This window comes from Lynx canadensis, chromosome F1 (genome assembly GCF_007474595.2).
Source record: "Lynx canadensis isolate LIC74 chromosome F1, mLynCan4.pri.v2, whole genome shotgun sequence".
NCBI lineage: Eukaryota > Metazoa > Chordata > Mammalia > Carnivora > Felidae > Lynx > Lynx canadensis.
The window spans coordinates 63,762,345-63,784,358 of NC_044319.2; the positions used below are offsets into that span (position 1 = coordinate 63,762,345).

The 22,014-nt window shown below is 45.9% G+C and overlaps 1 protein-coding gene across 5 annotated transcripts in view; it reads left to right on the forward strand.

Annotated features, from left to right (window-relative positions):
* The first annotated feature begins 1,483 nt into the window (after window positions 1-1,483).
* The window catches only part of CD244 (CD244 molecule), a 31,052-nt gene continuing 10,521 nt past the window's right edge, over window positions 1,484-22,014 (forward strand). Inside the window, exons 1-3 of one of the 5 annotated variants that reach the window (XM_030302871.1) lie at window positions 1,484-1,783; window positions 21,176-21,508; window positions 21,583-21,867. In XM_030302871.1, the coding sequence (XP_030158731.1) occupies window positions 1,726-1,783; window positions 21,176-21,508; window positions 21,583-21,867 (676 nt within the window). In that variant the 5' untranslated portion in view covers window positions 1,484-1,725. The remainder of the gene's footprint in view (window positions 1,784-21,175; window positions 21,509-21,582; window positions 21,868-22,014) is intronic. The other 4 variants (XM_030302870.1, XM_030302872.1, XM_030302867.1 and 1 more) reach the window with 4 other exon arrangements.

Sequence of the window (22,014 nt, forward strand, 5' to 3'; positions counted from 1 at the left end):
CCCTTCTCGAGGTCAAGGGCATGGCTAGATGGGCTCTGGCCTCATCTAAGGGTGGGGGCTGCCCCTTGGGAGGAGACATAGAACAGCACAGTTGACAGCCATGGCACCAGCTGGAATAAGTCACGCAGGGCTACATTAAGAAAAATAAAACGCAACAAAAAATAATAAAAGGGGGGCGCCTGGGTGGCTCAGTCAGTTGAGCGTCTGACTCTTGATTTCAGCTCAGGGCATGATCCCAGGGTTGTGGAATCGAGACTCGTGTGGGGCTCTGCCCTGAACATGGAGCCTGCTTGGGATTCTCTCTCTCTCTCTCTCTCTCTCTCTCTCTCTCTCTCCCCCTCTCCCTCTCCCTCCCTCCCTCCCTCCCCCAGCCCCTCCCCTACTCGTACTCACGGGCTCCCTCTTTCTCTCTCTCTACAATAAAAGAAAAAAAAAAAAAACCATGGAACCTTACCTGTGTCCAGAGTTTTTTTCATGCGTACTCTCAGCTACAGTTTTTGATTTGATCCTGAAAACTAGCCTGCGAGGAACCCGAGCCAAGGACCGACCCCACAGGCTTGGAAGGTAACTTGGCCAGGATCACACAGGCTGTTAAGTTGCTGACCTGACACTCAAGTATACTATGTCTTTGCCTCCAGTTCTGCGCTCTGTCCGGAACATTCTGCTTCCTTCCTCGGTAGCCAAGGCTCTAGTCTGCCTCCCTTCAGCCCAGCTTCAGCTGGGGTGATTGGAAATGGATCAAAGGATGAAAAAGGAACGGGACTGACCTAAAGGGAACTGAAAGTATTTGCTGCGAAGGGGAAATCAGAAGAAAGAAAAAGGCAGGGGGCCTCCGGGGGAAGGCCTCAAAGCGAATGCTTTCTGGGGAAGGTGGGACCACCGCCTGTGCCCCTCCATGGGGGCATAAGAAGGATCAAAGCTGCCTGGCCTTCCCGGAGGTGGAATTGAAGTGTGGGCGGGGAGGCACAGCAAAGGCAGGTCTGTGTCCTGTCTGGGTGACAGAAGGCAAGAGAGGCGGAGAGGACGCTGCGGGAAAGTAGAAAAAGAGGAAAGGAGGGGATATAGAAGCATAGATAGGAAACAAGCAAAAGCAAGTCTAGGTAAAGACGTTGCAGTTAGCATGTACTTAGACCCGGGTATTAACTTGGAGAGCTTACCCAGCTCTTCGACCTCCCTGGGGTCCCCTGGCTCCTTTCCTGCCACATTTCACCCCCTTAGGCAGGGCTCCACTTCTCAGCCCACGCGCCCCCAGCAGCCCTCCCACCTTCACAGTGCCTGTTGGAATGGGGGCAGTGTGGGATAATGGCTCTTGGGTCCCCATGCAGCCTTTTGCACGCTGCCAGGAGGTGGGAGAGAACCAGAACATGTCCTGGGAGTCTGCTCTTTGAACAAGGAAGCCTTGCTGGGGCAGAGCGATGGACAGGATTTGGAAGCTGGTTTTGTGAGTCACTGTGAACTCTCAGCACCCGCCCACTTGAGGCCAACTTTGAAAGCTCAGCTTGTATGAACTGTCGGACCAGGTCCAGGTACTGGGACTTTCTCAGTGGCCTTGTTAGCTCTCAGCCGCTGAGAACAGCCTTGAGTTGAGGAAATTGTGGCCGGACAAACAGCAAGGCAGTTCTGCTCCCCTGTCAGTCACTCTGCTGCTGGCTGGCTGCAGCTGAGCCCGTGCCCAGCAGCGTGTCTGGCGGGAGAGGAGCCGGCTGACCCGTCCGTCCTCTGGGGATGTGGGGGCTGGCTCTCGTCCTCACACTTTTATTCCTCAAGGGGCTTCAGGGCCAAGGTAAGGAGGCCCAGCCTGGCGCGGGTGGGGGAGAGGCTGGACTTGGGACTGGGGCCCGCAGGGGGAGTGGAACCCTGAGCCTCTGGATCGTGCCCACTTACGTGGTCACCCGCAAGTGTGAGTCTGGGTGGCTTCTAACAGCTCCGGGCGGGCTGGTTAGGACGGAACGGGCTGGCCCTGGTGTGGAAGGCCCCTGAGAAGCCTGTCTGTCTGGCCATGCCTTCGGCAATCCGGGCAGCCCGGGGCAAGGAGATTCCTTTCCACTGGCTTCCATTGACTTTTCTGTATAGTGGGGAGAAAGCATCCTCTTTGCTGGCTGTAAGAAGGACAAAGGAAATCTGCTCTAATTTGGTACGATTACCAACAGAGAGAAGTGACCCCTGGGCTTGGGTTTCTCTAAGGAAGTTGGGTGGTTCTGGAAAGCAGAGACTGATAGATTGCTCCCCGAGGCAGGGAACCAGCACGAAGGGGAAGGGAGTGGCCAACAGCCACTTTGCATGAATGGCCTGGTCCCTTAGGCCTTGGCAGCCTCCAGCAGCCCAGAGGCTATAGGGACCTGAGCATTATTATTATTTATTTATTTATTAAAAATGTTTTTAATGTTTATTTATTTTTGAGAGAGAGAGAGAGAGAGAGAGAGTAGGGGAGGGGCAGAGAGAGAGGGAGACACAGAATCCGAAGCAGGCTCCAGGCCCTGAGCTGTCAGCACAGAGCCCGATGTGGGGCTCGAACCTACGAACTGTGAGATCATGACCTGAGCCAAAGTCCTTCGCTTAACCGACTGAGCCCCTCAGGCGCTCCTAGGGACCTGAGAATTATTTGGGGAATGTTGGCTTGGGTCAGGTGGTCGGGAAGGGGGGGAAGAAGGAGATGGTATATGGAAAGTTCCAGAGCTGAGGGCTGCCCCCCCCCTTCTCCGACGTGGAGTCCAGGGTGCTCTGAGATGGGAGCCTGCATTCTAGATCAGTGGCTCTTCGAGGGGCATCATGGCTGAGAAAGTAAGAGGAGGGCCCCCTCTGGGTGCAAAGGGCAGAGCGTGGGGCATTGGACGGTGTTTGTGCAGGGCCTGTTAGAAGCCCGTTCAAGACCCATCTCAGGCACTCCTGTGTCCTTAAAGACACAGTCTAGGTTCCAGAGGACTGGGGGGTGGGGGCTGTAAATATAAATACAAATGCCTTTGTATTTACAAATCTATAACAAATACAGGCAGAGCAGGGCAGAGGGTGCTGGGAACAGGTTGCAGAAGGGAGCTTTGGAGCCTGGGTTCCCGTGTGCGCCCTTGTGGGACCCAGTGACCCAGAACCCTCGGCAGGAGAGGGGGGTTGGAACCCCGTCTTAGGAGCCTTGGAAGCGGCTGGGAAAGCCGAGACAGGACTGACGGGATTTGGTGCCCGGCTTTGGGGATGGGAGGGCCAGAAGTGGAGGCGGTTGAGATGGTGAGCCTGTGTGACCGGAGAAAGGGGCGGCCCCGTGCCCACACCCGGGGCCGTGGCACGGTCTCTGGGCACGGCTGACCCCACCCACTGCAGGGAGAGCAGGAGCCGGGCTCTGGGGCCCCTGGGCTTTGGTCTCAAGGAACTTCTTTGTCTTCGTGCTGTGCCCTGTGTCTGTGGGGCTGGCCTGGTGTAAGCTGATTGAAGCTGCTGTCCTGTTTATTTGCTGTCATTTTTAAACCCTTAAAAAGTTTCAAATAATAATCTCAGAGTTCCAGAGAAGTTGCAAGCGTAGTACAAAGGATTCTGGTGTTTCTTTTGCCGAGACTCACCAGTTGTTAACCTTTCATCACATCTGCTTTATTTCTTTCTCTCCATATATATATATGTGCGTATAAATGTATAATAATAATAATTTAATATTATATATAAATATATAATATATAATATATTATATTATAATATAATATATTATATATTATATATAATATAATATAATAATAATAATTTTTGCTGAGCCATTTGAGACTGAGTTGTAGACATTGTGCCCTGTTACTCCTAAATTTTGTAGCGTGTATCTTCTAAGAACAAGGGCGTTCTTATATTATGTCAGCACAGTTATCAAACTTAGTAAATTTAACATAGATACTATCAAAGACACAGTCCATATATTTACATATTACCAGTTGTCTCCAAAACGTGCTTAATAGCATTCCTTCTTCCCGGGTGCGGAATCCCATCAAGATCGTATATTACATTCAGTTACATATTTTTTTGTTATGTCTTTTGTTTTTTTATTAAAAAAAATTTTTTTTAAGTAGGCTTCCGCACCCACAACTTGCAACACCAAGATCAAGAGTCAAATGCTCTACCGATTGAACCAGCCAGGTGTTCCTTCTTTTGTTATGTCTTTTTTGGGGGGGGGGCAGAGGGAGAGGGAGAGAGAGAATCCTAAGCAGCCTCCAAGCTGAGCGTGAGCCCTGATAGGGGGCTCGATCCCACCACCCCAGGATTATGACCTGAGCCGAAATCAACAGTTGGACACTTGACCGACTGAGCCACCCAGGTGCCCCTGTTATGTCTTTTAATCTACAACTGTTCCCTAGCCTTTTTTCTTCTTTCACGACTTTGACATTTTTGGAGTACCAGACACTGTTTTGGTGAAAGGCTCCTGAATCTGAGTTTGTCTGAGGCTCCTTTGTGTGATCTAGGCTATGCATTTTGGGCAGCAGTACCACACCAGTGATGCTCTATTTCAGAGCATCCCCTCAGGACATATGATGGCAGTGAAACCCTTTAAAATTTTTTTTTTTTTCAACGTTTATTTATTTTTGGGACAGAGACAGAGCATGAACGGGGGAGGGGCAGAGAGAGAGGGAGACACAGAATCGGAAACAGGCTCCAGGCTCTGAGCCATCAGCCCAGGGCCTGACGTGGGGCTCGAACCCACGGACCGCGAGATCGTGACCTGGCTGAAGTCGGACGCTTAACCGACTGCGCCACCCAGGCGCCCCAGTGAAACCCTTTAAAAAACAACAAAACTTGGCTTACTGAAGAATTTGATATGCATAATATATATGTAAGAAGTTTCTATCGTTCTCGAGCTTTGCAAAGCTTTTTCCAATGGCTTCTCCAGGCTCAGTCAAAGCCACACATGTCACAGTGGCCTATGAGATCTGGCCTCCCTGACCCCCCGACCCCTTCCTCTCTCCCATAGCACTGCATTCAGCCTCCCCGACCTGCTGCGATACATGCACGAAACGCGTGCCATGGCTTTGCACTCTGTTTTCTCTCCTGGGATGCCACTTCCCTGCTGGCCGCCTGGCCTGCTCCCGCAGCCCCTCAGGACTCTGCTCAAATACCACTGTCTCAGTGATGGCCTCCCACTAAGAGTGCCAACCTGCCACCTGCAACGCCTTACCTCCCTCTCCGCTTATTTTTCTCCACAGTTCTCATCTCCCTTGTGTGGGCTCTACTGTTCGCTTCTTTATTTTCCGTCTCCCAGGCACCTCTTTACCTCACTGGAACATAAGATCCTCGAGGCCAGGGCTTTCCTCTGTTTTGTTCATGGCTGTATCTTCAGCCTCTAGAACAGGATCTGGCACAATTGGAGTCTCAATGTATCCTTATTGGTTGAATAGATGGGTGGCTCCTTTAAAGAATCCGTAGAATAAAGTGAGAGTTTATTTGTCTACCGGAGAGTTTCACTGGGAAAAGCTGTTCTAGATTTTAGGCTACAGACTGCGCCGTGGCGTTGAGGAAGTTAACTAACCTCTTGTTTCTCAGTGTTTCATCCACAAGGTGAAGTAAACAGTGGTGGCTGCTCTATTGCGATGTGTGAGCGTTAGGGAAGGTACGGTATGTAACGTGCTTAGAAAGGTGTTCTTATACCGAGCCCCCCAAAATGATCCCTCGTGTTACTCAGTTCTTTGGAGGCAGGGACTATGTTTCACTTAGTTTGGTGATCAGACTCAAGAGGAGAGACTAATTTGCTGGCTAATTCATTGAGTCAAAAGTGAATTAGAGAATTCTGCGTGAGATGATAAGTTTTAACGAGGGACCCTTTTCTGAGCGTTTTTTCACCGTCATAACCACGATCTTTGGGAGAATGCAACATTTTTTTAAGTTTATTTATTTATTTTTGAGAGAGAGAGAGAGAGAGAGAGAGAGAGAGAGAGAGGCGGGGGGGGGGGGGTTGCAGAGAGAGAGTCTTAAGCAGCTTCCACACTGTCAGAGCAGAGCCTGACGCAGGGCTCAACCCTATGAACCGTGAGATAGTGTCCTGACCCGAGATCAAGAGTCAGATGCTCAGCTGACAAAACCACCCAGGTGCCCCAGAGAAGGCCACATTTTTAACACACAAGAACACGCATTCAAGACATTCGGTGCTATTATTATGTTGTATTGTAAAACATTCTAATTGTTTCCACACTCTTGATTCCTGTTCCTTCCCTGATGTGCCCGAGCGCCTCTGGGCCAGGCCCTGGGCTTAGGTGTTGAGGATTCAATGGTGAATCGTTACATGGGCGCCTTGTTCACGGAGCTGACGTCCGTCACAGGACTCGGTCTATAATCACAGCCGTGAACTGAGCGAACCCCAAAGGACATGCGTGCTAGAGACCGTGAATGCCCAGGGGCCGTGGACAAAGCAAAAGGGCGGGGCAGCATTTCATGGATTCTAGACTCTAAGGCTTGCTTGCTGGCTGCTCTTACAGATTGTGTTGAATTTTCACTTCTTAGGAAGGAGCCTCTGATTCCGACCCCTCTGGCTGGGATGCAGGCAAGTTCTAAGACGGCTGCCGTTCCTTTTATTTATCTCTCCCTCATTGCACCTCCCGTGAAGCAAAGTGAACGGTGAAGTCATCGGCAGAGGGGGTGGACTGGGACTCAGAGAGCTCGGGGCTGCAGCGCCACCCCGGAGGGAACTGGTTCCACAGACATCACTCTAGGAATAGCTGGGCCATTGTCTTCGTAGACAGACATTTTTATTAAAGTGTGACACATGTACAGCACAGCGTGCAAAATGAGAAACGTACATCTCAGTGTGTTACTGTGAAATGAACACGCTTGCGTATCTACCACACATTCTCTCCACTTGTTAGCTCTTCTCTTTCACAAATACAACCATTAGTGGCTCCTGGGTGGCTCAGTCGGTGAAGCGTCCGACTTTGGCTCAGGTCATGCTCTCGTGGTCTGTGGGTTCGAGCCCCGCGTTGGGCTCTGTGCTGACAGCTCGGAGCCTGGAACCTGCTTCGGATTCTGTGTCTCCCTCTCTGTCTGGCCCTCCCTTGCTCGTGCTCTGTCTCTCTCAAAACAAATAAATAAACTAGCAAAACAAAACAAAACACCAAATACAACTATTATTCTGACTTCTGACATTATAGGTTGGTTTGATCTTTATATAAACAGAATCATGTGCTATGTGCCCTGTGTGTGGCTTTTTTGGCTCAACATCTGATGAGATTTATCTGTGTTATTACTTGTAGCTGGTATGATATGACTCTGCGGCATTTCAATGTATGACTATATGTACGAGCTTATTCGTCCATTATGCTACTGATGAATCTTTGGTTTGTTTTTGGGGTCCTTCCCCTATTATAATAATGCTGCTGGGAGCCTATTGTACATGCTTTTTGTTTACATGCATCTGTTGAGTATATGTCTAGACTCGTGGGGGTATGTGTGTACTCTTACAGCAGATGCTGGCAAACCATTGGCCAAAATGGTTGAACCAAGCAGTATATGAGAGCCCCATGATGCTTCAGGGCTGCTGGCTTTTGTTTTGAGGCCCTACAAATGGGAAGTGAAGGCTCGAGGGTGGGGAGCCTGGAAGGCAAAGGTCACAGCCCAGGGAACCACCTCTCTTTGGAAATCCCTACAGTAGAGTCCTTTCTGGCAGTTAGCCGAGATGCATTCTTGAATTTAATTGATTAAATAAAGAACTTCACTAAGCCTTTACTGTGTTCCAAGAACTTCGAGAGATTCTGTGGGTGAAGCACAGATGGAACCTGTTGATCGTATCCTTCAGAATCTTTCAGACGGAGGAAAACAGGCTTGCGCAGCAGCGATGATAAGGGAAGACAGAAAACGCTCGGTGTCACTGATGGGCAAGATTCATTTAGAGCACAGTGGGAGCTGAGAAAATGGAGATTGCTTCTGGTGGGAGAGGGGAGCCTGGGGGTGGCCTTAAAGGATGAAGAATTGCTTAGGAGTTGGGGATAAGGTAGAAAGATAATGTGAGCAGAGGGACAGCTGAACGGATGTAGGGAAAACACAGGGTTTGAACGGGAAACAAAAAGCAAGTGCACCTGTTACCTTGGAGAAAGATAGCAGAAATGAGCTGATCCAGTTAACTGATACAAGGAGTTGGGGATCAGGGCATGGGCTGAGTAAGGTCGACAGAGGTTAGGGGGTTGCCTTGTCTCAGCAGAGGAGTCGATATAGCCAGTGAAGCCCCCCAAGGGTGGGGCTAAGTCAAAAGGAAGACAGGAGGGAATGTGGGACGTGGGCCCTGGAGGGTGTTTTATCTACTTTATGATTTTGCTTTGACTGGAGCCGGCCCTGCCCCAGCACTTTTGGGATCTCACTGAGCTCTGTTCACTAAGTCCCCAGCGGCTGCCCTCTGCGTCGCCTTCACCCCGAGCCTGGTGGCACAACCCTGAGCTGAGAAAACCTCAACATCCTTTTGTTGGCTGGTGGAAGCAAACTGCTCCGAGCCTCTCCCCCGCCTGCCTCCCAGGCTCTCAGGCCGCACCCCTCCTCCACCAGCAGGTCCAAGGCAGAGGGAGCCGACTGCAGACGCTGCACACGGCTTGGCTTTAGAGGCTGCAGCTTCGGCACCCGGGCTCCGGGCTGAGCGACTCCCTGGAGTCCTTGACCGCCCTCCATGGGGGCTGCCCATGTCGTCCCGAGTTGGCGGTGGAGTTGATCACCTGTCCTCTGCCCTCCCTCTGCAGAGCTACTGTTTTACTCCATTCGCTCTTAACCACCGGAAGAGGGGCCCCAGAGCTGCTAAGCAGTAGCAACAGCAGTGGTGGTGGCCCCGGGGGCCTCCCCTGACCACCGGAATTTGCTGTGGCTTCTCCCCTCTGAACAAGCCAGCCCTCCCTGTCAGACCTTCTCTATCTCTCACTCAGCAGGGCTGACCTTGTGCGAAGGTTCCGTTTTCACACTGGCATTTCTTGGGTCTCCATTTGGCGTATAAGCCCCCCAGGACAGGGACTGAGCCACAGCACCCAGTATACAGTACCTTGCTTGCTCACTTTTCCACTGTACCTTCCCCACGATACCCTGCCTGCATCCCCTTCCAGCCCCGGCCGGTTCCGACCTCCTGCCTCCCCCGCAACACCAGGCTGGTGAGGGCTGCAGAGGGTAATTCAGCACCAAAGAGCAACCACCGATTCGGAGCCTCCAACCTCAGCCGAGCAACAGGTGTCTTGGGAATCCTTGTTTTTGGCCCTCAGCTCCTCCTATTCCCAGAAAGCTGATTCCAGACCTTCCACATCTCACCCAGGGTCTGTGCCACTGACACAGGCTTCATTCATGAGCCTACCCCCTCCTTCTGCAAGAAAGCGGATGCCAGGGAGGGATTCCAGCAACCCGCCGACCATTCCCCAGTGTCAGAGACGCCGGTGAGGGGTTCCCCAATGTCAAGCACCCCGTTTACCCCCACGAGCAACCCCATCCACCTCTGCCTTTCCGTGGCCGGTGTTTTCCCGTGTGCTCTGGGCATCACCACTTCATCCACGAGCCCGTCCAAGACCCGCTTGACCCCTGATGACATCTCTGACCTTCAACTGCTCCGTTTCTGCTGGCTTTCCACTCCCAGTTCATTCCCCTCACATTTAAAAAAACTGTGTTGGAACACCACCCAGTTTCCCCCTCTTGTCTTCCTTTCCCGTGTGTCTCCGTTCCTACTCACACAGAACGCTTTGCTTCTGACACTCCTAGTCACCACCTGTGTGGGAGTTTTCCCAACCCATTCTCTGTGACTCCAGCTTGGTGTCTGTCTTATAATTCAACTCAATTCTGATGCTGTCTACCCAGAGATAGCATCAGACCCCACAGGCTAAGGGCTCAGTCCCACAAGACTACGCGTCAGTCACAAACCCAGGTTGTCACCTGTGCTTCTGAACAACTGGTTAGAGACCAAAGGTTCCAAGGACCACCCCCCTCTTCTGGTTCGATTAATTTGCTGGAGCAGGGAAACACTTATGTTTACCAGTTTATTAAGGGAGATGACGAAGGATACCGATGAACACCCAGATGAAGAGACACATAAGGCAAAGTCTGGGGTGGGGGGTCCTGAGTGCGGGACCTTCGGTCTCCATGGAGTCGGGGTGTGTGTCATCCTCCCAGTGTGGACGTGTTCACCTACCTGGAAATTTCCCAGACCTGTGCTATTGGGATTTTTTTTTTTTAAACAAGGATTTAAAAAAAAGTGTATTTATTTATTTTGAGAGAGAAAGAGAGAGCGAGAGAGCACAGGTGTGTGAGAATAGGGGAGGGGCAGAGACAGACAGAATCCCAAGCAAGCTTTGCGCTGTCAGTGCAGAGCCCTACGTGGGGCTCAAACTCACGAACCGTGAGATCATAGCCTGAGCCGAAGTCGAGAGTCGGATGCTTAACCGTCTGAGCCACCCAGGCGCCCCTGTGCTATTGGGATTTTATGGAGGCTTTCTCACACAGACATGATCAGTTATTAACTCTGCTTCCAGTCCTGGCTGCCCTCTGGGGGGTAGGGGGTGGGGCTAGTTTGAATTAATACCAACTCAGCTTTAAGAGAATACAAACCCTCCTGTACAGCTCTCTCTTCCCCACTTCATGTTGTCACAAGTTGCATCCTTATACGTTGTGTGCCTATTAACATAGATTTATAATTGTTGTTTTGAGTATTTTTTTTTCCACATCAGATAGGAAAAGAGGAGTTACAAACCCAGAATACAATAATACTGGCTGTTATCGTTATCTACGTAATTCCCTTTAGCGCTGTTCTATATTTCTTCACGTGGCTTTGAGTTACTGCCTCACATCTTTGTCCCTTCAAGCATGCCTTGCAGGACAGATCTGTTGGCAACGGTTCCCAGCTTTTGTTTGGGAACTTCTTCATTGGTCCTTCATTTTTTATGCAAGATAATTTTGTTGGATATAGAATTCTTGGTTGGTAGCTTTGTTCTTTTAGCACTTTATACATGTCATCTTACCACCTTCTAGCCTCATGGTTTCCGCAGAAAAATTGGTTGTTAATCTCACTGGGGATCTCTTGTATGTGACAAGTTGTTTCTCTCTTATCGCTTTCAAGATTCTGTCTTTGGCTTTCGACATTTTAGGGTATATCTCAGTTTGGATCTCTTGCGTTTAACTTGGAGTTCCCTGGGTTTCTTGGATGTGTATATTCATGGCTTTTATTGAATTTGGGAAGTTCTGAGCCATTGCTTCTTCAGATTCTTTCTGCCCCTTTGTCTCTTTCCTCTCTTTTCGGGACTCCTGCTATGCACATGTTGGTATATTTGCTGGCATCCCACGGGGCATCTCACAGATTTTTCTTCATTCTTTTTTCTTTCTGTTCCTCACTCTGAATAATGTCAATTGACCTAGCTTCTAGTTGCGCTGTTGAAACTCTCTAGTGCATCTTTCATTTCAGTTGTTATACTTTCCAGCTCCAGAGTTTCTATTTGATTCCTTTTTATAATTTCTGTTTATTGATATTTTATTTGTTGAGACATCATTCCTCTGGCTTCCTTCAGTTCTTTGTCAGTTCTTTGTTTCCTTTGGCCCTTTGAACATATTTAAGAGAACCTAATAAGTCCAATGTCTGTGCCTCTTCACAGGTAGTTTCTGTTACTTTCTTTCCCTCTCCCCCCTCCCCCTTATAAATAGGCCGTGCTTTCTTGTTCTTTTATATATTTTGATCTATTTAGTTTGCTAGTTTTTGCTTAGGATTTTTTGTTTCTGAGTGAAAGAGCCTTGCATTTTCTTCTCTTGTGATATCCTTGAAGATTTTGGTGTCAACCTGATAAATATGTTAACCTAATAAAACAAATTTGGAAATATTATCTCCCATCTCTAAAAGCATTTGTGTAAGATTGGAGTTCTTTCTTTTAAAATATTTCTTAGAGTTAACTAGGGATGCTAACTAGGTCTGGAGTTTACTTTGTGAGAAGGTTTTTCAGTATAGATTCAATGTACTTAATAAATTTTTCTATTTAATCTCAATTATAAAAAAATATTGATGGAAAGCAGTTCACAACTCTTAAGATCTTTTTTTAAAATATACATTTTAATTAATTAATTAATTAATTAATTTGGAGAGAGACAGAGAGAGCACAAGAAGGGGAGGGGCAGAGAGAGATGGAGAGAGAAAATCCCAAGGAGACTGTGCTGTCAGCGTGGAGCTCAATGTGGGGCTCGAACTAATGCAACTGTTGAGATCATTACCTGAGCCAAAATCAAGAGTCAGTCGCTTAACTGACTGAGCCACCCAGGCACCCCTACAACTCTTAAGGTCTTAATATCTGTAGGAACTGTGGTGATAACTTAAAAAAACCCTGATGTTGCTTATTTGTACCTTTTCACATTTCTTTTGATCAATCTATCTATGCATTAACCATATTTTGATTTTTTTTCATAAAATAAAAAAAGGCTGTTGATCCTCTGTTGTGTAATTATTTTCCATCTCCTCTTTCTCTGCATCCTTTCTCTTTTTTTGAACTTAATTTGTTGTTCCTTTTGTGGGTTCTTGAGATTGATGCTTAAATAATTGATTTTCAACCTTGTTATTTTTATAATATATATATTTATATGTATTTTTAAATATATGTATAATATATATAATTTCCCCTTTAATCATGGCTTTAGATGCATCTCATGAGGTTTTATTTATTCATTTTTTTTGGTGCAAAATTACGGTTTTATTAAAGCACAGGGACAGGACTTGTGGACAGAAAGAGCTGCCCCATGAATTTTGATATATAGTATTTTCACTATTAATTAGTTCATAATATTTCCTAATTTCCGTTGTGATTTCTTATCTCTCTCTTGAGTTCAGTCAAACAAATAGAAATTTTTTGTAAGGTATCTTTCCTTACGTTGATTTCTAGTTTTAAAATCGTTTTATGGCTCTACCTATGGTTCAAATTTTGTAAAAGTTTATGTACTCTCTCTCTCTCTCTTTTTTTTTTTTTTTTGTAGGATTTTATTTTTAAGTAATCTTTACACCCACTGTAGGGCTGGTGCTTACAACCCCAAGATCAAGAGTTGCATGCCCCACTGACTGAACCAGCTAGGCTCCCCAAAATGTTGATGTACTTTTGAAAATAATGTAAATTTTGACATTACTGGGTGAAGTATCCTAAATAGATTATTTAGGTCAAATTTGTTAATTAGTTTTGTTTTTCAAATCTATATCCTTACTGATTATTATCATTATTTTTGGCCTGCTTTTTCCATCTGTTACTGGGGGTATTATTGGTAGCTCCTGCTATGACTGTGGCTTTTTTCCATTTTTCCTTTTACTTCTGTAAATTTTAAGGCTGAAACAATTTTAAATTGTTCAAACAAATTTACTGTACATCTTCCTGGTGTATTGGACTTTGTGTTTTTATTAAGCATTCTTATTTGTCTTTTTTATTTTTTAATGATTTAATTATCTGTTTTAAAATTAAAAGAAAATTTTTTTTAAATGTTTATTCATCTTTGAGAGACAGAGAGAGAGACAGAGCATGAACAGGGAAGGGGCAGAGAGAGAGGGAGACACAGAATCTGAAACAGGCTCCAGGCTCTGAGCTGTCAGCACAGAGCCCGACACAGGGCTCGAACTCACAAACTGCGAGATCTTGACCTGAGCCGAAGTCGGACGCTCAACCGACTGAGCCACCCAGGTGCCCCTGTTTTTAAATTTTTTAATTAAAAATTTTTTATTATTAAAGTATAGTTGACATATGGGGCGCCTGGGTGGCTCAGTTGATTAAGCGTCCGACTTCGGCTCAAGGCATGATCTCGCGGTTCGTGAGTTCGAGCCCTGGTCAGGTTCTGTGCTGACAGCTCAGAGCCTGGAGCTTGCTTTGGATTCTGTGTCTTCTGGTCTCTCTACCCCTTTCCTGGTTGCACTCTGTCACTGTGTCTCAAAAATAAATAAACATTAAAGTATAGTTGACATGCAGTGTTATATTAGTTTTAGGTATACAACATAGTGATCCCTCTTGATCTTTAATAATGCATTTTCCCTTAAAGTTCAAAGTAGACTTTAAGTGTCAGAGTAGGCTAATCTTAATATAGCTATACCAACCTTCTTATGGTTAGTGTTTGTATGAAACATATTTTTCATTTTCTTAAGGTTTATTTATTTATTTTTTAATAATCTTTACACCCAGTGTGGGGCTCAAACTCATGACCCTGAGATCAAGAGTCGCATGCTTTTCTGACTGAGCCGGCCAGGCACCCCTGGAACATACTTCTCATTAAAAAAAAATTTTTTTTAAGTTTATTTGTTTATTTTTGGGAAAGAGCAAGTGGGGGAGGGCAGAGAGAGGAGAGAGAATCCCAAGGAGGCTCCACACTGTCAGCATGGAGACTGATGTGGGGCTCAAACCCATGAACCATGAGATCATGACCTGAGCAAAAACCAAGGGTTGGATGCCTAACTCTCCGTGCTACCCACGTGCCCCATGTATTTTTCAATTGTAAGAAATGTTGAAATGGTGGGGCGCCTGGGTGGCTCAGTCAGTTGAGCGTCCGACTTCGGCTCAGGTCATGATCTCACAGCTTGTGGGTTCGAGCCCCGCGTGGGGCTCTGTGCTGACAGCTCGGAGCCTGGAGCCTGCTTCTGATTCTGTGTCTCCCTCTCTCTCTGCCCCAACCCACTCACATTCTATCTCTCTCAAAAATAAATAAACATTAAAAATTTTAAAAAAAATGTTGAAATGGTGCTTGTAAGAAGCATGTAGTTGGGTTTATTTTTTAATACTGTCTGATCATCTTTGCCTTTTATCTGAGTATTAAGTCTGTTTATATTTAATGTAATTACTTAGTGTTTTGGATTTAAATTCACCATATTGCCGTTTACCTTCCCCGGTTCCGCCTATTCTATACTCCTTTTTTTTATTCTTTATTTTCTCCTTTTGGATTGATTACATTTATTTCTTCATTCTTTCTTCACACTATGCATTAACTTCATAATTACATATCATCTTACTGTTCATTTAGGTATCAGCCTACAGATTACAGGATGCCTTATTGGCTTATCAAAGTTAATATAAAGTACTAGTTTTTTGTCACTTCTGGACAAGGCACTTTAATTTTCTTCGCCCTGCTTTCAAATTAAGTGTTATTATTGTTTGTATTTTAATGCTCTCAATATTTTAACTCCGCAAGACCTCATTATTATGTGTTTACACAGTCAGCATTCATTTATGTGTAACTATGTATTTATGGTTTCTGTTGCTCTTTATTTATTCTTATCTTCGAGTTTCCATCTTGGGTCATTTTCTGTACCTGAAGGGTATCCTTTGGCATTTTCTTTAATACAGATCCGCTTGTGACAATTTCTGTCAGTTTTTGTTTTTCTGAAAATGCCTTTATTTCATCTTCATCTTTGGAGTATTTTTTTTCACTGGTATAAAATTCTAGGTAGGTAGTTATGTTCTATCAGCACTTTGAAAATATCATTTCATTATCTTCTGGTTTTTATCTTTTATGTTTAAATGTCAGCGGTAAATTGTTTCTTTTTGAACGCCATTTAGTTTTTTGCCCCTTTGGCCATTTTAAGATTTTCCTCTTTGCTTTTGGTTCGCATAATTTTTAAAAGTGTGCTTAGGGTTTTTTTGTTTTGTTTTAATATTGGTTGGGATTTGTAGCACATTTTTTTTTTTTAACAAGTTAAACATGGGGCTTGAACTCATGACTCTGAAACCAAGGCCTGAGCTGAGATCAAGCATCAGATGCTCAACCAACTAAGCCACCTAGGTGCTCCTGGTATTTGTAGTACATTCTATAAATCTGTTTTAGAGAATTTTTTTTTTGTGCTCTAGCTTATTATCAGTTTCCTCATTTTATTTACATTTATTTTTATTATTTAGTTTTTTTATTATTGAACTACAGTGGATATACAATGTTATATTAGTTTTAGGTGTGCAAAGTAGTGATTTGACAATTCTATACATTACACAGTGCTGACCATGATAAGTATAGTTGCTGTTGGTCAAATGCAAGGTCACTACAATATTATTATTATTATTATTATTATTATTATTATTTAAATTTATTTATTTTGAGAGAGAGAGAGAGAGAGAGAGGGAGACAGTGAATGGGGGAGGGGCAGAGAGAGAGGGGGAGAGAGAGAGAATCCCAGGCAGGCTCTGCACCATCAGTGCGGAGCCCGATGTGGGGGCTCAAACTCACAAACAGTGAGATCATGACCTGAGCCGAAACCAAGAGTCGGATGCTCAACGGACCGAGCCCCCCAGGCGCCCTGGTCACTACAATATTATTGACTATATTCTCTATGTTGTACTTTTCATCTCATCTTTCATCTCTCTGACTTATTTTATAAGTGGAAGTTTTATCTCTTTTTTTTTTTTTTTAAATTTTTTTTTTTTCAACGTTTATTTATTTTTCGGACAGAGAGAGACAGAGCATGAACGGGGGAGGGGCAGAGAGAGAGGGAGACACAGAATCGGAAACAGGCTCCAGGCTCTGAGCCGTCAGCCCAGAGCCCGACGCGGGGCTCGAACTCCCGGACCGCGAGATCGTGACCTGGCTGAAGTCGGACGCTTAACCGACTGCGCCACCCAGGCGCCCCTGGAAGTTTTATCTCTTAATGCTCTTGACCTATTTTTGTCCATCCTCCCATCTCCCCTCCTTCTGGCAGCCACCAGTTTGTTCTCTATATTTATGAGTCTGCTTCTTACAAATCTGTTTTGATGGCTGTCGGTTTTAGAAAATTCTCATCCATTATTTCTTTTGAATTTATCTCCCTCTCCTCTCCTGGCTCTCCAGTTACGCTTTGGTTAGATTTTTTCACCGTATCTCAGACGTTTCTTACACTTTTTCTTGTATATTTCCATCCTTTTCTTTTTTTTTTTTTTTTAAGTTTATTTATTTTGAGAAAGAGAGAAAGTGCATGCGTGCAAGTAAGTGGCAGAGGGGCAGAGACAGAGGGAGAGAGAATCCCAAGAAGGCCCTGCCCAGCGTAGAGCCCCATGTGGGGCTCAATCTCACGACCACAAGATCACAACCTGAGCTGACATCAGGAGTTGAATGCTTAACCCACTGAGCCACCCAGGCACCCTCATTTTTGAAATATCTGTTTTTTATTAAGTAAACTCCACACCCGACATGGGGCTTGAACTCACGACCCTGAGATCAAGAGTCACGTGCTCTACTGACTGAGCCAGCCAGGTGCCCCACTTTTGTTTTTCTGTAATTCAATCTGGATATTTTGTTCTGCCTTATCTTCCAGTTTTCTGATTCTCTTTTCAGTGGCATAAATGGCTTTTATATCTTTCCAATGAGTTCAGTTCCAATTTTTCAGTTATTTTATATTTCATTTTTACAATTGTCCTTTGGTTCTTAAAAAAATCCAGTTTCTCTGATAACTGTTGCTGCATAATGAACGACCCCAAAACGTAGTAGTTGAGAACAACAGCGAATGTGCTAGCTTGAGATTGTGGCTGGGCTCACTGGACCGTTCTTTTGGTTTCTGCTTGCGTCACTCATGCGTATATGGTCAGCTGTCAGGTTGGCTGGAGATGGCAGCAGATCTAGGGTGGCCTCAGTTGTGGTTGTTTACCTTCGCTCTGTGTGATCTCTTATCTTCCAGTGGGCTATCTTAGACTTGTTAACACGTCAGCTAGACAAGGCTCCCAGAGAACAAGTAGAAATGGGCGATGCCTCTTCAGACATAGGCTTAGAATCGGCACAACCTCATTCTTGCTGCAGTGTATTACAAAGGCCAGCCCAGTTACAGGAGATAGGGAAACGAACCCCGTCTTTTGACGAGGGGAGGAGCTACAAAGTCACACTGCAAGGGGCATGGCCACATTTGCATTCTATCACACGGATTTTCTGCTGAAATTTTCAAACTTTAAATTTTAATTCCTTGAAACATTAAACATAATTACCTTAAAGTTTATGACCGATACTTCTGTTATCTAGATGCCCCTTGAGCCTGTTTCTATTGCCTACATTTTCTTTTGGGTTTTGGACACGTTTCCTCTTCTTATGCTGGCTTGTTTTTTTATTTCATTTTGGACACTATGCATTAGAAACAACTTAATGCCCGTGTCGATGGTATTTTCCTCCAGGAATAACTTACACTTGCCTCTAGTAGACAGCCAGGTCAGAAATACTGGAAATTCTAGATCACTTTAATCCAGTTCAGAGTTGAGATCATTCAAAACTAGGCTTCAGTTCCTGTGAGATCTTGTCTACTTCTTGTTCACTGTTACTCTCAGAGTGTAGCTCTTCATGGTACTACCACCAACTCTGATGGATTTTAGGTATACCCACTTCTTAACACGAGGTCCCTGAACCCCATGTTCTTTTAGTTCCTTGAGTTTATTGCAAGCCTCCAGGGATAGAAGTAAAAAATGCTGGTCTTACCTCTCTGAGTTTCCTTCTTCCAGATCTTGGCTCCATAATATTTCACTGTTTTATTAGCTCCCTGATGCCTTTAGCAACATGCTTTTATATTTTGCTCGTTTTTTTTTTTTCTAGTTTTTCTTTGTGGGAGGGTTGGTTAGCATGTATTAATGTGGTCTTCCATTATTAGAATTAGAATTCTTTAGGGGCACCTAGGTGGCTCAGTCAGTTGAGCGTCTGACTTTGGCTCAGGTCATGATCTCACGGTTTGTGTGTTCGAGCCCCATGTCAGGCCCTGAGCTGTCAGCACAGCATGTTGGAGCATGCTTCGAGTTCTGTGTCTCCCTCTCTCTCTCTGCCTCTCACCCCCTCCTGCTGTCTCTCTCTCAAAAATGAATAAACATTAAAAAATAAAAAAGAATTCTTTAGATGATTTTCTTAACTCTTCAGTGTATGCTGTGAAATAAAAGTATGTTCTGCTCTCAGATCACAAACCCTCTGGAGTCAGGAAGCATGTCTTAAACACAAAGAGGCCCCACGTCTTCAGAGCCTTGGTCACACTGGGGATTGTAACCAGTGGGGATTGTTCTCAGGATCTCTGTGCAATATTTGATAGGTTGGCCTGTTCTCATACATAGGACCATAGGAGACAAAGGCAAAATGTCTGTTTCAAGTTTGGCAATGGGCTGAGCCAGTTCAAATCATGAGACTATGCATAGGAATCCCATGTGTTTTCTTTGTTTTTGTGTTTTTTTTTTTAAGATTCTTTTTTTAAAAAAAGTAGTATCTACACCCAACATGGGGCTCAAACTTACAACCCTGAGATCACGAGTCGCATGCTCTACTGACCGAGCCAACCAGGTGCCCTGGAACCCTATGTGTTTTATTCTTAGGAGTGTCAAGATCAAAGAAACACAGTCTATCAACCAAATAGTAATTAAACTTTCTTTGATTATTTACTCCGGCTCCTGAGGAAATGCCAAGGTGAAGGTGTGGTTGGGAGTGAGGGCATTTATAATGCATGTAAGACATCTAAAAATCTCCTTCTCCCTTGCTTTCCCCTCAACGTCCTCTATGTTAACAGATTTGTTTGTATAACAATCCCCATCTCTTATTCTCTCTTCCAAATTCTTTCTGACCCTCTCTGGCAGACCTTTTCATTTCCTGCATCCACGGGGCAATGCCACATAGCTCCCCTGCCAAAAATGGCCACTGAAACTTCTGTTTTTCTTCACCGACAGCACTAGGCTTTCCTAGGTCAGGCAACAGCAAGCAGCTCTGTCACACCCCTGTTAATCAGCATACATCTCGATCCCTGTGGAGGACAAGTGCTGGGATATACCAAGGCAGTGTGCTTTCATTTTTCTCTAATTCTTCTTTTTTTCTTAAAAAAATTTTTTTAATGTTTATTTATTTTGGGGAGACAGAGAGACAGAGTAGGAGAGGGGCAGAGAGAGAGAGACACACACACAATCTGAAGCAGGCTCCAGGCTCCGAGCCGTCAGCACAGAGCCCGATGTGGGGCTTGAACCCAGGAAGCGCAGGATCACGACCCGGGCCGGAGTCGGACGCTCAACCAACTGAGCCACCCAGGCGCCCCTTTCTCTAATTATTCTTTAGGGATCAATCCCCATGGAGACTTTCTAGGGACTAGAAACTTGGCAAACATTAATAAGTAATGACCGCAGTTTGATGTGCTAAGTGCTGCTACAAGAGAGGGTTATGAACGTCGCTCTGTGGGAGGACAGCGGAGCGAGCTATGGATTCAGCGTGGAAGGCCAGGCTTACTGGGTGTGGCCCTTCAGAATTTCCAGCAGTCACTGCTGGCCAGTAGTGGCTGCCTCAGCACCGCAGGGAGGGAGTCACGTCGGATATGGTGTTTGTAACATAGTGGTTAAGAGCCCATCCTGTAAAAGCAAATTGAGTGGATTTCAAGCTCATTGTTCTTTTTCTTTTTTCTTTTTTTTTTTTTTTTTCAACGTTTATTTATTTTTGGGACAGAGAGAGACAGAGCATGAACGGGGGAGGGGCAGAGAGAGAGGGAGACACAGAACCGGAAACAGGCTCCAGGCTCTGAGCCATCAGCCCAGAGCCCGACGCGGGGCTCAAACTCACGGACCGCGAGATCGTGACCTGGCTGAAATCGGACGCTTAACCGACTGCGCCACCCAGGCGCCCCTCAAGCTCATTGTTCTTACCGTGTAGCTTGGGCTAGTTACTTTTAAGTTCTTTCTTTCTTTTTTTTTTTTTTTTAAAACAAAGAAACAGACTTTTTTTTTTTTTTAATTTTTTTTTTTTCAACGTTTATTTATTTTTGGGACAGAGAGAGACAGAGCGTGAACGGGGGAGGGGCAGAGAGAGAGGGAAACACAGAATCGGAAGCAGGCTCCAGGCTCTGAGCCATCAGCCCAGAGCCTGACGCGGGGCTCGAACTCTCGGAGCGCGAGATCGTGACCTGGCTGAAGTCGGACGCTCAACCGACTGCGCCACCCAGGCGCCCCACTTTTAAGTTCTTTCTAACTCAGTTTTTTTTTTTTCACCTGTAAAATGGGGATAAAACTCTCATAAGGTCACTGTTAAAACATGTAGTTAAATATAGTTAAAGCACATGAAGTGTTTAAAATCTGCTGCCCACAGTAAGAAGTCGAGAGAGTTTAGCTATTATTACTGGCCGGTGGGCTCCTCTAGACAAGTGGCACAGAGCCTGGGGAGAGGGGAGGCAGGAAAGGGAAGTACACTTCTAGGCTCTCTTAGCCTCTGGTCTCCTCATAGGTGTCCCCGTCTTCTTGCCAAAGGGAAGTCCCATCCGATTGCCCCCAATGTTCAGGGCTGATGCCCTCCTACCTCCTCCAGCCTGAGTTCTCTTCTCTGGAATCCCTAGATTCTGCTAAACGTGTGGTTGGACTCTCAGGAACCTGTCTCCGGTTATGGCCTCCCAAGACACTGGCAAAGAACATAGAATCTGTTCAATGGAAGAGGCCGGGGCCCTCACCTTCAGAATTTTCTGTGATACTGACATGGAAGTGTGAGTCTGATCATTGCGAGGATAAAAATTGGACTTTGAATCACCTCAACAAAAGATTCGGTTTTATAACCCAGAACTTAAGTCTCACCATCCAGGCAGCTCAGCAGCAGGACAGCGGCTTCTACATCTTTGAGGCGACTGATGAGCGTGGAAAAGTTAAGAACTACACGTTCCAGGTTTCTGTGTTTGGTGAGTCCCTAGAACAGCGCAGCCTGCCCCTCGGACTCCTGTAGGACTTTTATTTCCAGTGCCTTTCTGATCAGAATCTCTGCTTCCAGATCACGTAGGGGAGCCCCACGTACTACAGGACTCGAAGGTCCTGGAAGGAGGGAGGTGCCAAGTGACTCTGTCCTGCTCGGTCCCCAGCGGTGATAACGTGAGCTATGATTGGTATAGAGGGAGCGTGCTGATCGAGACAGCAAGGAATCACAGCACGCTGGAGGACCAGATCGATGCCAACAGCTCGCACATATATACCTGCAATGTCAGCAACTCGGTCAGCTGGACAAACCGCACCTTCATCCTGCACTGTCCGGGTGACTCCCAGCGTAAGTGGAGCACGTTGGGCTCTAACAGGGGCTGAAAGTGTTGGACCCCATAACCAGGCTCATGCCCGACATACCTGGGCATGAGATCCCTTGGCTGCCTTGCAGCATCTCCTTGGGGCAGTCCTGGTCTCTGGGCACACAGTTCCC